The sequence below is a fragment of the Cyphomyrmex costatus genome, unplaced genomic scaffold (assembly GCF_001594065.2).
Source record: "Cyphomyrmex costatus isolate MS0001 unplaced genomic scaffold, Ccosl1.0 scaffold280, whole genome shotgun sequence".
Classification (NCBI taxonomy): Eukaryota; Metazoa; Arthropoda; class Insecta; order Hymenoptera; family Formicidae; genus Cyphomyrmex; species Cyphomyrmex costatus.
The window spans coordinates 11,320-24,336 of NW_017276911.1; the positions used below are offsets into that span (position 1 = coordinate 11,320).

General features: G+C 31.6%; 1 protein-coding gene across 1 annotated transcript in view; it reads left to right on the plus strand.

The window, feature by feature from the left end:
• Window positions 1-2,333: 2,333 nt before the first annotated feature.
• LOC108774996 (uncharacterized) overlaps window positions 2,334-13,017 on the plus strand; it is a 54,478-nt gene continuing 43,794 nt past the window's right edge. The window contains exon 1 of the mRNA XM_018541264.1: window positions 2,334-2,654. Within this exon, the coding sequence (XP_018396766.1) occupies window positions 2,591-2,654 (64 nt within the window). The 5' untranslated portion in view covers window positions 2,334-2,590. The remainder of the gene's footprint in view (window positions 2,655-13,017) is intronic.

Here is a 13,017-nt window from a genome sequence, read left to right on the forward strand (position 1 = left end):
TAATAAAAAAATCGTGGCGATCCATAATATTTAAATTTTAAATTTATTTGTATTTTCCTAGTTGGATATCGTTAAGTGAGTCACTTGGTTTTTTTATTATAAATAAGAACATATTAAATTATTGGTTATTCCATTTCACAGACATAAGAACATCAAATCAACCAATTCGATGTGACTTACTCGGTATTCAATTGGGTTATATTATTTAGCTGAAGATGACTCCAAAAAGAGTCGAAACGTACTCATTATAATTCTGAATAAAGGATTTAATATATCCAAGTATATTATTTGACGTACCAACAGCAACGTGGCACTCTCATTCGCCTCCTAATATAGGAAAATTTACTGGATACGTTCATAAACTAGAATTTTAATGTTTCTAAAGTTTAAATAAATGATTTTGTCGTGCAATTCCTTAACTGTCCAATAACCGGTACATTTACCTTATGTATAATAAATCTTTTTAATAAAATACTAGAGATTTAAGAAATTGTATTGTAATAACAAATTTACTTTTTGAATAAAAGAACTCAATGCATTCCATTTTTTTAAATTAATATATTCAATTTAAAACTATATTTCAAAAACTTATAAACTATAAGAAAGCAATTACAAAAACGTAATAAATATTTGTCTTCAATTATAAATATTTTATTCATGTTAAGTAGCATATTTATTTATATATATTTATAAAATAAAATTTTAGGTTTTAAAAAATATTTATAAAAATAATATACTTAAATTAATAAAAATACTTTTTTGTTCAAAAAACATAAAAATTAAATAATTAAAATATTTACTTAAAATAATTTTTTCCCGTTTACTAATACAGTCTGGTTTGTGTTTCTCATATTTAGATTATAATTGGGGGGTATTATATAAGTTTTAGTCAATACTATATAAGAACATAAGGTAAACAATAATTACAAAATTTTTTTTAATACTTTCATAAATTGTACTTTGATGTTTTCATGTAATGTAAAATATGATGTAAACTATTTATTGTTTAAAACTATACCTTAATTCTTTGCACAGTATAATAAAATAAATTAATATACTATCAAAATTTCTTGGAGTGACATTTTACTCTAAAAGACAAAATACCAAGAAATGTGCACTTTTAAAGACTCATTCTTTTTTTTTAGTGAGATTTGTTCTAGAGGAAATAATCTTATTTCTCATTTAGAATAAATTCTAAAAAAAATGTGTCAGTCTTATTCAACAGTATACATTTTTTTCTGTGTTTCGGTAGTTAGTTATTTCAACTTTTTTAAAGAGATTTCACTCCAAGTTTGAGAGTAAAGAAACAGTTATTATTTAAATAGTATATGTAATAAGTTGGAAATTACTTAATTTTTTTTAAAAGTAAACGTTTTTTGTACTAATTCAATTATTTTATTATTTTGTACATAAAACTAAATTACAAACAGAAAAATGAACAATTTGCGAAAGATTTTCACTTATTTTAAAATAATCCTAATATAAAATGTATGAAAAAAATATCTTGTAAATTATTAATTTTTATTATTTTATTTTAAAAATAGCAGAGACCTTTTTGTAACTTCGAAATGTCAATTCTTCGAAAATTTATTTTATCATTACTTGTCCTCTTAATCAAAAAATTATATGGATTTAAGAATATAATAATTTTTTTAATTTTTATTAAATTTGTCACATTACACATGCTCGCGTGCGTTTATACGCACGTATGCATATATTAAAGTATACGATATTTAATAGTAACGCAGTGTGCAAAGGATATAACGTATTTAATGCTAAAAAATTAAATAAAGAAAAATTATGTCTTGAACAGTCTGGTAAATGTCATGATTCATTACAATATACTGAAAAGGCGCGATCGATATAGCGGCGCGCACGGTAAAACATATATTATCCGCGAGAGATACTCGAGCGGATGACAAAACGTGTGCGATGTGGCGTCGCACCGCGATAATCCCACGTTCGATAAACTGGAGACGCGATAAATTGACATGTAGGAATAAGCATGTGGGGTAGTACTACGACATCAAGGGGATACATCAAGGGAGTGGACGTCATGTACAGCGAAAAAGGATGGAATGATCTGCGGATATAGAAAAATGAGAGAGAAACGTGATGTAAACGCGTTGCCGGAAGTGTCAGGAGGGGTTTCGAACGCAAAGAGGGAGGTTTGTCTGATGGTGCGAACGGTGAAACGCGAAATACGAGGTGAACGAGTGAGCAAAGGATGGTAAGAGGTTATAACCGACGGTGGGGGAGAACTCGATGAGGTGGCGGAAGAGAAGGGGTTTGATACGGACTTTAGACAGCTAGCAATGGCTCAGTTTGCTTCCGTTCCGTGCTGTGCGAGGTTCTCGTACATTTTCAATTGCAGTTATCATTTCGCACACTGATCCATTTGAGAGAAGCTCGCTCCCTACTGTTCGCGTAACCCCTTGTTTCGCCTGCGGAAGTTCGAAACGAAATAGTTCATGCACGGTGTATATTATTACAGGAAGTGTTTATAAGAGCGTGTATGAGGTGCCTGGTATTTCGTCGAGTGCTTTGTGCTTTCGGGATAAACTTCACGCGTGACTACGGATAGAAGATCATGTTGACGAGAAACTACTGCTGTTTTCTTGCGTCATTATTGCTTCTCTTTGGATGTATCCAAGGTAAATAATCAAATCCTATTATTGATACTATGTAGCAAAAATTTGCATGTTATCTCTGTTAATTATACCTTATTAATTTATGTTTAAATGATCGAGTTAATTGTTATGGAATTTTTTCCTCATATGCTTAAAAACAAATAATCTGTACCACATTCAGTTTAAACCATAGACAAAATTACGAAAAAATTGACGTTACATATATATACAAAATTTTGAACATCAAATTATGCATTGCAAAGATCAACGATATTAACAACTAATGTTTAATGTACTTTAATGCATAGTACATACATCAATGGTTATTTTACTTATACGACCTTCGAAGTTACAATTATGAAACTGTAATTTTTCGGAAATATTTATATTACACTCTGATATTTTTTGTCTACTAAGGTTTATGTTTATTTGTTTATGAATACAGTAAAAGTATTTGAAATGAATAGCATAAAAAATGACATTAGTACCATAACAATTTTTTGACTGATATTACTAATAAAATATAAAAAATGGTTATAATTGAATCATAATTATAATTTTTTCTTTTTCTTTGACGTTTAAACAAGTAATGAAAATACCTTTTTTATAGCAAAGAATTCATATCAGAAAAAATAATACAATATAAAGAGACAAAGACTCATGGATAATAAATATGAAATTTATAAAATTAAAATTTTGAAGTATTTCATACATAAAGTATAATACAAATTATCTACTTTTGCATTAAGATTAGTGTTTTACAAATGTATGAATACCGCTTTACTCATTTTTGTGCATTTTCAAGGTATTCACGAATACATAGAATGTGCGGTATGCAGACGCAGTCTCCTGGAATATTTAAAGTACTATTAAATGTTTTTGGATACTTATATAAAAACTTGATTTTATCATATATAAACGTTACTTAAACAATGGATGTGTGAAATGTTGAAATGCATGTTTTATGCAATTACAATATTGTTTTACAAAAGAGTGCAAAGATATTTTCCCAACACATTATAAGATGCGATTATGCAAAATATTAAATATTTAATATCTCAAATGTAATATTTTCGAGATATTATTATTGTATTTTTAAAAAATATAAAAACTCATATTTACTTTCACTGAAATAAAAATAAAATAATTATTCTTCGACTTATAGCATTTATTTATTAATCCTATTATACAGGCAATATATTATGCATAATTAAATAACATTTTGCAATAGAACACAAAACTTAAAACTAAAATTGTCATTTTCTTTTGCATAATTAGATCTAATGCATTTTTATTTAAAATATAATCGTACACTTTTATTTTTATTATTCGTATTAATCTAATATTGTTTCTTAATTTCATGATTCCTGAGGTATTAGTTTTTAATATTTTGAAATGCTTAATATTAACATTGACCTATATTTAAATTATACAATAATATTATATAATTTAAAATAACATTGTGAGAAGCAAAAATGAAAAGAATAATTAGGAAAAAAAATAAAAACTAATGCAAATCGATTCATGATGTTTCGAATTCCGTGCGTTACTTGCAGCGCTTATAAATATTTTGTCACTAAATTTATTTCTTTGACTTTCAAAATAAATTATGTAACAGATTTCACAATGACAGAAATTTTGTACATTAGAACTCATTGGATGAAACACGCTTGGACATGCATCAACTTATTTTTTATGCTGATTTTGTAAAGATATAACAAAGTTGGTGGATAATCAACTGTGACTTTACCTTGTTATTTCCAAAGAATTAATTTTTTATTTTATTTTTATATTATTTTTATTGTATATCATAAACATGTGTCTTTCTCGTAATATATTCTATCGTTTCTAAGTTGGTTGAAAAAAGTTTTTAAATAAAAAAAAAACGTAATATAAAACTTTCATCTAGAAAGAATTAAAATCATTTGAATCGGAATGTGAAGATCCTTCAATAGAAATACAAAGATATATATTTAGGTATATATTATATTATATATATGTATGTATTTCACTGTATAAAAATAAAAATTGACCACTTGGATTATATTCTTTATTTAATTTAATGTGATTGGTATGATATTTAACTTAGCGCCAATTGTTATATCATCTCTTTTATACAAATGATATATGTCAATAGAATTAAGAGAATAACAAAAATAGTATCACATGGATTTTACTTTTTGATTTGATGGAATTAAATTTGATTAGTTAACAGAGATTGCAGCATTTAAGTTTCAATTTTTAATTCAATTTAGTACATTAATCTTTTCAAGGAATGATTTTTGAAAGAGAATTAAAACTACTATTACTTGGATTGGAATGTAATTTTCAATATGAATATCTGAGGAAAATTAAAACTACTATTTTACTTGGATAAGACACTCAGGTTTTGTTCAAGAAACACGTGTATTCTTAGTGCCCTATTTTACATTTTTTAAAAAATAAGGTTGTTTAACAAAAACATCAAGTTACTTTAAAGAGATGTGGCGGAACTCAAATTCTGACTTCAAGACACTATATTTTTCTATTTGTTGATCTTATGTAAATGTGGCAATAGACATTTGTTTAGAATCATAAGAAGTGTTTCAAAACGGACCAATTTGACAGGGATTATTTTATCATATGAAACGTGTAGAATCCTTCGTAGTTTTAATAAAAAAATTTGATATTACAAAAATCATATCAATTTTTGAAAAACCGTTTTAAAGGTTAGAAAGCGTAATTTAAAATACTTTTTTGGTCATTTACATTCTGTGATTTTTCATTAAGCTATAACGCTTCAAAGTAAAACAACCATATTAAAAAAAAATTTTATGTTTATAAATTCAAGAATAGAGTATAAAAAAATAAAGTTGCAACTATTTTTTTTTTTAAGATGTATCTTTGAAAATGTCTGATTTTTTTCATTAAAATATTTAGCTTTTTGTGCGATACAAAAAAATCGCTAGTAATCGTTAATTTATGCATGATAAAATATATATAATATATATGTAATATATATAAAGTAATTTCACTGTTCGACAAGAAGTGAACTTTTCCATACGCTGGAACAAGATAGTTATTTTTTATAGTTTTTACGTATTAAATATGCGCGCGCGCGCACACACACACGTACGTACGTATTTTCCAAACTGCTCCATCATGTTGCAATTTTGAGAAATTTTCCACTTAATATTTGTAGAAAAAGATTATTTTTATATACTAAAAAAGTTTCATTGCAATTAACATTAATATTATACAACAATATATTATTCTGACTTTTAACTTTCAAAGAGATATTTTGGTGTTTGCTACATAAAGTTAATAATGATTAGGAAACTATAATTGCATATTCTAAAATAAATATGATTGATAAATAAAATAATAGTAGAGACTAAATAATTTAATTATATTTATAGTAACATACTTATAAGTTTTATTTAGGAGGGGGATATTTCAGATTATTAGAGTTACGTTGCTAGACCGAAAATCTTTCGGCGCGCAATAATTAAGAAGAGAGGACATTTAAAAATCAGATTATTAGATTTGCGTTGCAAAACCGACAATTGCTCGATGCGCAATTTGGGGGGACTACATATATTAATAGAACGTTATTTCTTACTTTGGATAAATATTGCGAATATTACTACGTCGACCCACCATCAGAGGTCTATCGATATTCGCAAATTCTCGCAAGTGCTGAGACACGCGTATATCTCTATATAGCATCTCGATTTAATAACTTACACAGGCGTCTAAGGTAGGCTTCCATTACAATACCTTACTGATGAATCCAGAAGTGGAAGCCGGGACGAAACGCCAAAAAAAATTACGTGATATTCTTCGCAATATAGAATATTAAAATAAATTATCAGATTCAGATTTTAAATTATAATTTGACTCTTATTCGCCATTTTTAACGTATTATTATACTTATAAGTCATAGATCATTAAATTGCTGCAGAATGACAATACTCCAACGTGAAAATTAATAAAAGACTTATTTAAAAAATTTTTACAAATTTGGATATAAGGAAGAACTTGAAGCCTATACTTTTCTTTGCTGCTATAAATCTTTAAATGTTACAAATTGCATTTTAATCTCGAGCATATGGTCTTCCAAAATTGCTATTAGATTGTTTTTTCATACTCATTGTCTCCTGATTAGACAACTTATAAATTTGCACTCTTTCGAATAACATTATATACAAAAGTATTTCTAAAGCCTTAAGTCATTTACCACAATAGTTCCGATTCGATTAATAAGCTAAATAATTAAAAAAATGAAAATTATTGTTTGATCTCATTATAAACGCGCTCACACGTTATTTTTTGCTAAACATCTATAAAATTAGAAATGAGGAGTGTCTAAACGATGGAACTTTTAAAAAGCTTTAAATGTTACAAATTGCATTTTAATCTCGAGCATATGGTCTTCCAAAATTGCTATTAGATTGTTTTTTCATACTCATTGTCTCCTGATTAGACAACTTATAAATTTGCACTCTTTCGAATAACATTATATACAAAAGTATTTCTAAAGCCTTAAGTCATTTACCACAATAGTTCCGATTCGATTAATAAGCTAAATAATTAAAAAAATGAAAATTATTGTTTGATCTCATTATAAACGCGCTCACACGTTATTTTTTGCTAAACATCTATAAAATTAGAAATGAGGAGTGTCTAAACGATGGAACTTTTAAAAAGCTGCAGAATATCAAAAGACAAATTTTTGAAAAAAATATTCAATTTGTGCTTAATACAACTTTTTTCTTTTTCGATAATTGTACATGTATATACCAACAAAAAATTTAGATCAATAGGTTTTTTGTTGTCCCCGGTCGTCGTGAATATAGTAATGCAAGATTTCGAGATGCTGAACATTTCACAATTTAGCAAATAGCTTTCTTTTTACAAATATAGACAGTTTTACAAATATATATGACAGTTATTAGACGGCTGTTCCATTTTCGAAGAAACACGTTCTAAATAAATTAAATCAACTCCATTTTAGATTACAATTATTTATGTTAAAAATAGGTAACCATCTATCCAATGATTCCATCTGATGATTAAGGCATCCTACAGACAATTAATCATATTGGAAATAGCACTTATACACAGATGATTACGTGTCATTGACACATCATTACATCAATATCTCCCGTTTGCCACATATATACATAAATTTTCATAACATAATTACGTTTTAATTAGACATCTAAATCCAATTTTAAGAACTCCATGCTGTTTCTTTATACAAACTACTTGCCTATGAACTACTATTTCGTAAGTACAGATCGCACAGCTTTTATATCAAGTGAATGTTGTCACGGTTGTAACAACGTGACAGCTCTGGAGCGTCATATTAAACTAAAAAATGATAAACTAGAACTCAATTTCGAAATTTCTAGTTATTTTCAGCATAATTCTTACAAGCACATATTAATGCATATACTTTAATCCTGGAAAAAGATTTTCGAATTTGTGAATGATAAAAGAGTATTTTGCGAAATATTAAAAAAATTATATAGTTTAGTCGGTAATACAGACAACCTTAGGATCCTCCCTTAAGGGAATGCTGAAGTTACCAACGGAACACTCATTTCGTATCCTTCATACCGTTATATTTTCCTTATACAGAATAAAATTCCTCCAGAATAAAAGGAAAAACACAAATAAATGCAATAAAGTACAAATCAGTATAAGAATCCTCCAAAAATTGTAAATTACAGTTTTCTGTTACTATATAGGTTCTTTCCACACACACACGCACACGCACGCACGCACACACACACGCACACACGAATGCAAGCATACATCCAAACAAAAAATACTTTCACACATTTGACTAATTTATAAGATTATTATGACCTTCAAATTATGATGTTTTACTTAATATATGAAAATATTTTCTTGATGTGTGTAATATTTTAATTGGAATTAAAAATCTGTTTTATCGACATCGATTAAATTCGGCCGTCTCTCCAGCATCGCCTGAAACATTTAATTACTCATTATTTTTATTCGAATCTAAGCCACATCTAAATAAAGTTTTGAAATAAATTTTTCCAGAATGAGAGGTTAGCCCAATGTTCGATCCCTAACGTGGAAAAAAGCATATATCTTCTAATATACGTGTCGTTTTAGCCAGTGACGCCTGCATAAAGATAGAATCACTCTACGGGTTGGGAGTTCTATTGCTATTAAGGATACAGTAGAATGTTGAAAACTAACCAATCAGAGCAGAGTAGTTCACTGGTTAGGTTGCAGGATACAATTTAAACCAAAATCTTTTTTTTAACTTTTCCATTACAACTGTAGCCAATAAGATTACAAGAATTTGAAATGTCCATACATATCGCTGCACCACGTCGAAATGACGGATTTTTTAATTATCTATAGTCGTTAACTTTAATGTTAATATCTTGTTTCCCTGGACCGTTCTTATTTTTCTTAGATTCTTTCGTTTTGTGCAAAAATGTGGATAATGCTCTTGTATAATTATTTCAATAATTGTTGAAATTCTTATAGGTTAGCAATCACGTCAGTATATCCAATCTGTAGTGTGATTGAACAATCCACAACCATAATGCCAACCGCAATGGAGCTCACAACCCGTATAGTGTGATTACGCCTTAAGCTTGTCGCAAGCGTTTGGCCTCACGTGCTTTCCCGAAATTTTCGGTATCGAGAACCGTGGTCGAAAGATATGTATCTCTGCAGTTGTGCAAGTTAAATAACTTGAAGCCACAATCCGTGTGACTTGTGAACGAAGAAAGTATTCTCCGAAAAAAGAATACAAGTGTTGATGCACTTATCGAGACTTTATTGCCACGCACGTTGCCTTTTACAAAAGCGTCCGTTGATGAACGCGACCGCACAAGTTCTCTCGTTATGGCGCTCGAAATTCTATGAAGTACTATTAAGAGCGACCGAAGCGCTCCGAAACCGATTGTTGCGGCGGTTGATTGATCCACGAGTCAAAACATATGTCGCGGTCGGTAATGAAGTACGCACTAACCGCTACAATTATGAACAAGATAGAATCTATAGTTTAATGCCAGATCCGAACGGTGCTAATAAACAAAAGTACTTAGTTACTGGATGGAGCCGGATGTATATCAATTGCACACGAGCCAGTTGCACACAAGCCAATCACAGCAGTAGAAAAAAAAAAATTCCCTACACAGAAGTTGCTGTGATAGGCAGTGGGCAATTGCTACAGTGAGCAAGTGAAACACTCCCATGCAGCCATTTTCGGCTCCTTAAACACGAAAAATCGCGTATGTGGGCGCAGATTGAACTGAATCCGGATCTAGAGATCACAAGTCAATGACACCAAGCACTTAGAAATAGATAACAACAAAATTAAATTTTTAAAATATCGTTATTATAATTTTAGACACAATAAAGTAACTTTTATTGGGGTATCAAAAACCTACCATTTCCGGGAGGTCGAATTATCTATCTCCTCTTTCTCAAAAAAGGTACAATTATCAAATTAGTAGAATCTTTTGTTTGTTGAATTCTAAGTTTTATAAAATATCTTGAATGCGTCATTTTATTGACGAAAGATTATACAAAAGTATGGGAACCCCGGAAAATCTCAGAGGGTTGGTCATAAAAAAAATTGTTAAGGTCAGGTCTTATGTAACATTCAATGAGGAATCCAGTGATGACCTTGGATTTGACCTTGGACCTCGCCTTCAAGGTCATTTCAAGGTCAACTTTTTTTTTAAATGGGAACCCATACTTTTGATATCGGCAATCAAAAGAGCGTGAAATTTTACGTTAAAATATGCCTTGAGGTCCAAGGGCGACGTGACCTCTAGAGGTCAAACAAAGGTCAAATTATGCTTGCAAGAAAATCACGCATAACAAGTGGTTAGAAAAGAAGGTTAATGACAGGTCATAAGTAACTTTCAACGAGGAATTCAATCATGACCTTAGACCTTGGACCTCGCCTTCAAGGTCATTTTAAGATTAATTTTCTTTTTTTTAGTAGGAAAAACCTATTTTTACGTAAAACACATACTTTTAACATCGGCAATCAAAAGATGTACAAGATTTACGATAAAATATGCCTTGAGGTCCAAGATCGACGTGACCTCTAGAGGTCAAATAAAGATTAAGAGTAGATTTTTATCGAAACTCCAAAAAACGTGTCTATTTTGGTTATAAAACCAAGAAATCTAGCTTATTATTCCAGAATCCTTTTTTTAGCGCTATCCAGGAACAACGACGTGGACGTAGAAGGATTCTGTTCCCTTCGGGGTGCTTTTTTAGAAAGAGTTCCCCTTGCCTCTAACTATTAAGAATTCTATTCCTTTCGGGATGCTTTTTTAGAGTGAGTTCCCCTTGCCTCTCACTATTAAGAATTCTATTCCCTTCGGGGTGCTTTTTTAGAGTGAGTTCCCCTTGCCTCTCACTTGTAGGGATAATTTTATACGGCTTCATGAGGTGATATTTCTTCGCGCACTAGTATCGAAAACTCCTATTTTATTTTATTATTTTAACCACTAGTTTTGCATATTTTCCTATTAAAAAAAGAAAATTAACCTTAAAATAACCTTCAAATGACCTTGAAGGCGAGGTCCAAGGTCTAAGGTCATGATTGAATTCCTCGTTGAAAGTTACTTATGACCTGTCATTAACGTTCTTTTCTAACCACTTGTTATGCGTGATTTTCTTGCAAGCATAATTTGACCTTTGACCTCTAGAGGTCACGTCGCCCTTGGACCTCAAGGCATATTTTAACGTAAAATTTCACGCTCTTTCGATTGCCGATATCAAAAGTATGGGTTCCCATTTAAAAAAAAGTTGACCTTGAAATGACCTTGAAGGCGAGGTTCAAGGTCAAATCCAAGGTCATCACTGGATTCCTCATTGAAAGTTACATAAGACCTGACCTTAACAATTTTTTTTTATAACCAACCCTCTGAGATTTTCCGGGGTTTCCATACTTTTTCCTCACCCTGTATATTGTACATTGTGAGATTTATGTTTGATACATTCAGAAAGAATTAAGAGCTTTACACATTTTTAAGTCTTTTACAGGTATTATCTTCAATTATACCAGAAGGTTTACGGGTTATCACCGTGTCTTTTTTCATTTTTGATGCCGACGTTTCGTGAACTATACCGTTCACTTCATCATAAGCGCTGATATTGAGCTGCTTCCAGGGAACTCCCTTTATATAAACGCTGTTGGGAAAGATACATCTTTGGACTATCGAGAGGACAGTCTTCCATATCCTGCTTATATGTTGTCGGCATGAACGATGAAGAAAGACACGGCGATAACCCACAACTTTCTGGTATAATTAAGAGCTTTGTTAACAATAAATTGTTACAATGACTGAAAATAAGATTTTAAATACGGTTAACATAAATTAAAAAAATATAATTTACAATTCTACATATTCTTATTTTTGTAACACATTCAAAAGCATCATTACAAAATTTAAGGCTTTCTTTAGTATTAATAAACTTGTAACGATGCACTCCCCCATACATCGTTCCCGGCGCTAACAGCTAGCCGGGCGCCGCTGCATCGCTATGCGGTGCAACGATAAGGGGGCATCGCGCCCGATAAAAAATCCAAAAATAATTCACAGGTGACAGTAACCAATACGCAACGCCGAATACCGCCAAACACCAACGAGCTCATTCGGCTATCGCTGGCTCCCACCACTTGACGTCTCACATACCGCGAACCTCAAGCGGCGGGAAAAGGCGAGACTAGCCGGAACAAAACGAGCGCATTTTACAATATAAAATACCGCGCTGGTAACTAACAAACGATTCCGATCCTGATTCTGCTACCAGCACCAGTTCCGGAGATTCCTGGCCTTCGAAAGAGAGAAAACGGGTCAGAGTGCTCCGAGAGTTCTCGGTAGCCAACAATGCAACCTTCGCACCGTTTGACGAGAAACAGGGAGTAAAGAGTACTCTACCTCCGCCGAGAGTTCTCGGCAGTCACTCGGTGCCGACTTGCGACTCCACCGACGCCCGAGGTAGAGTACTCTACTTCTGTTGAGAGTTCTCCACCATCGGCCAAAACCGCCGCCTCCTTTCGCACTCTCCTACGGCCGGTTGGCAGCAGACATGAGGTGGAGAGTTCTCCACCTTCACCGAGAGTTCTCGGTCGCCAACCGACGCTATTAACATCGCGCTTCCGCGAACGCGACGCGCCCAATACCGCGTACCGAGAGGCGTATGCTATATTAGCATAGCGATACGATAGAAAAAAAGGGTATACAATGTCTAGACTGCACGCGGCAAAAAACCGTATACACAGCGGCTTTTCGAGCGGCCTATCGAAACGTCGCCGACACACACACACACACACACACACACACACACACACACGCACGCACGCACGCACGCAAGCACGCACGCA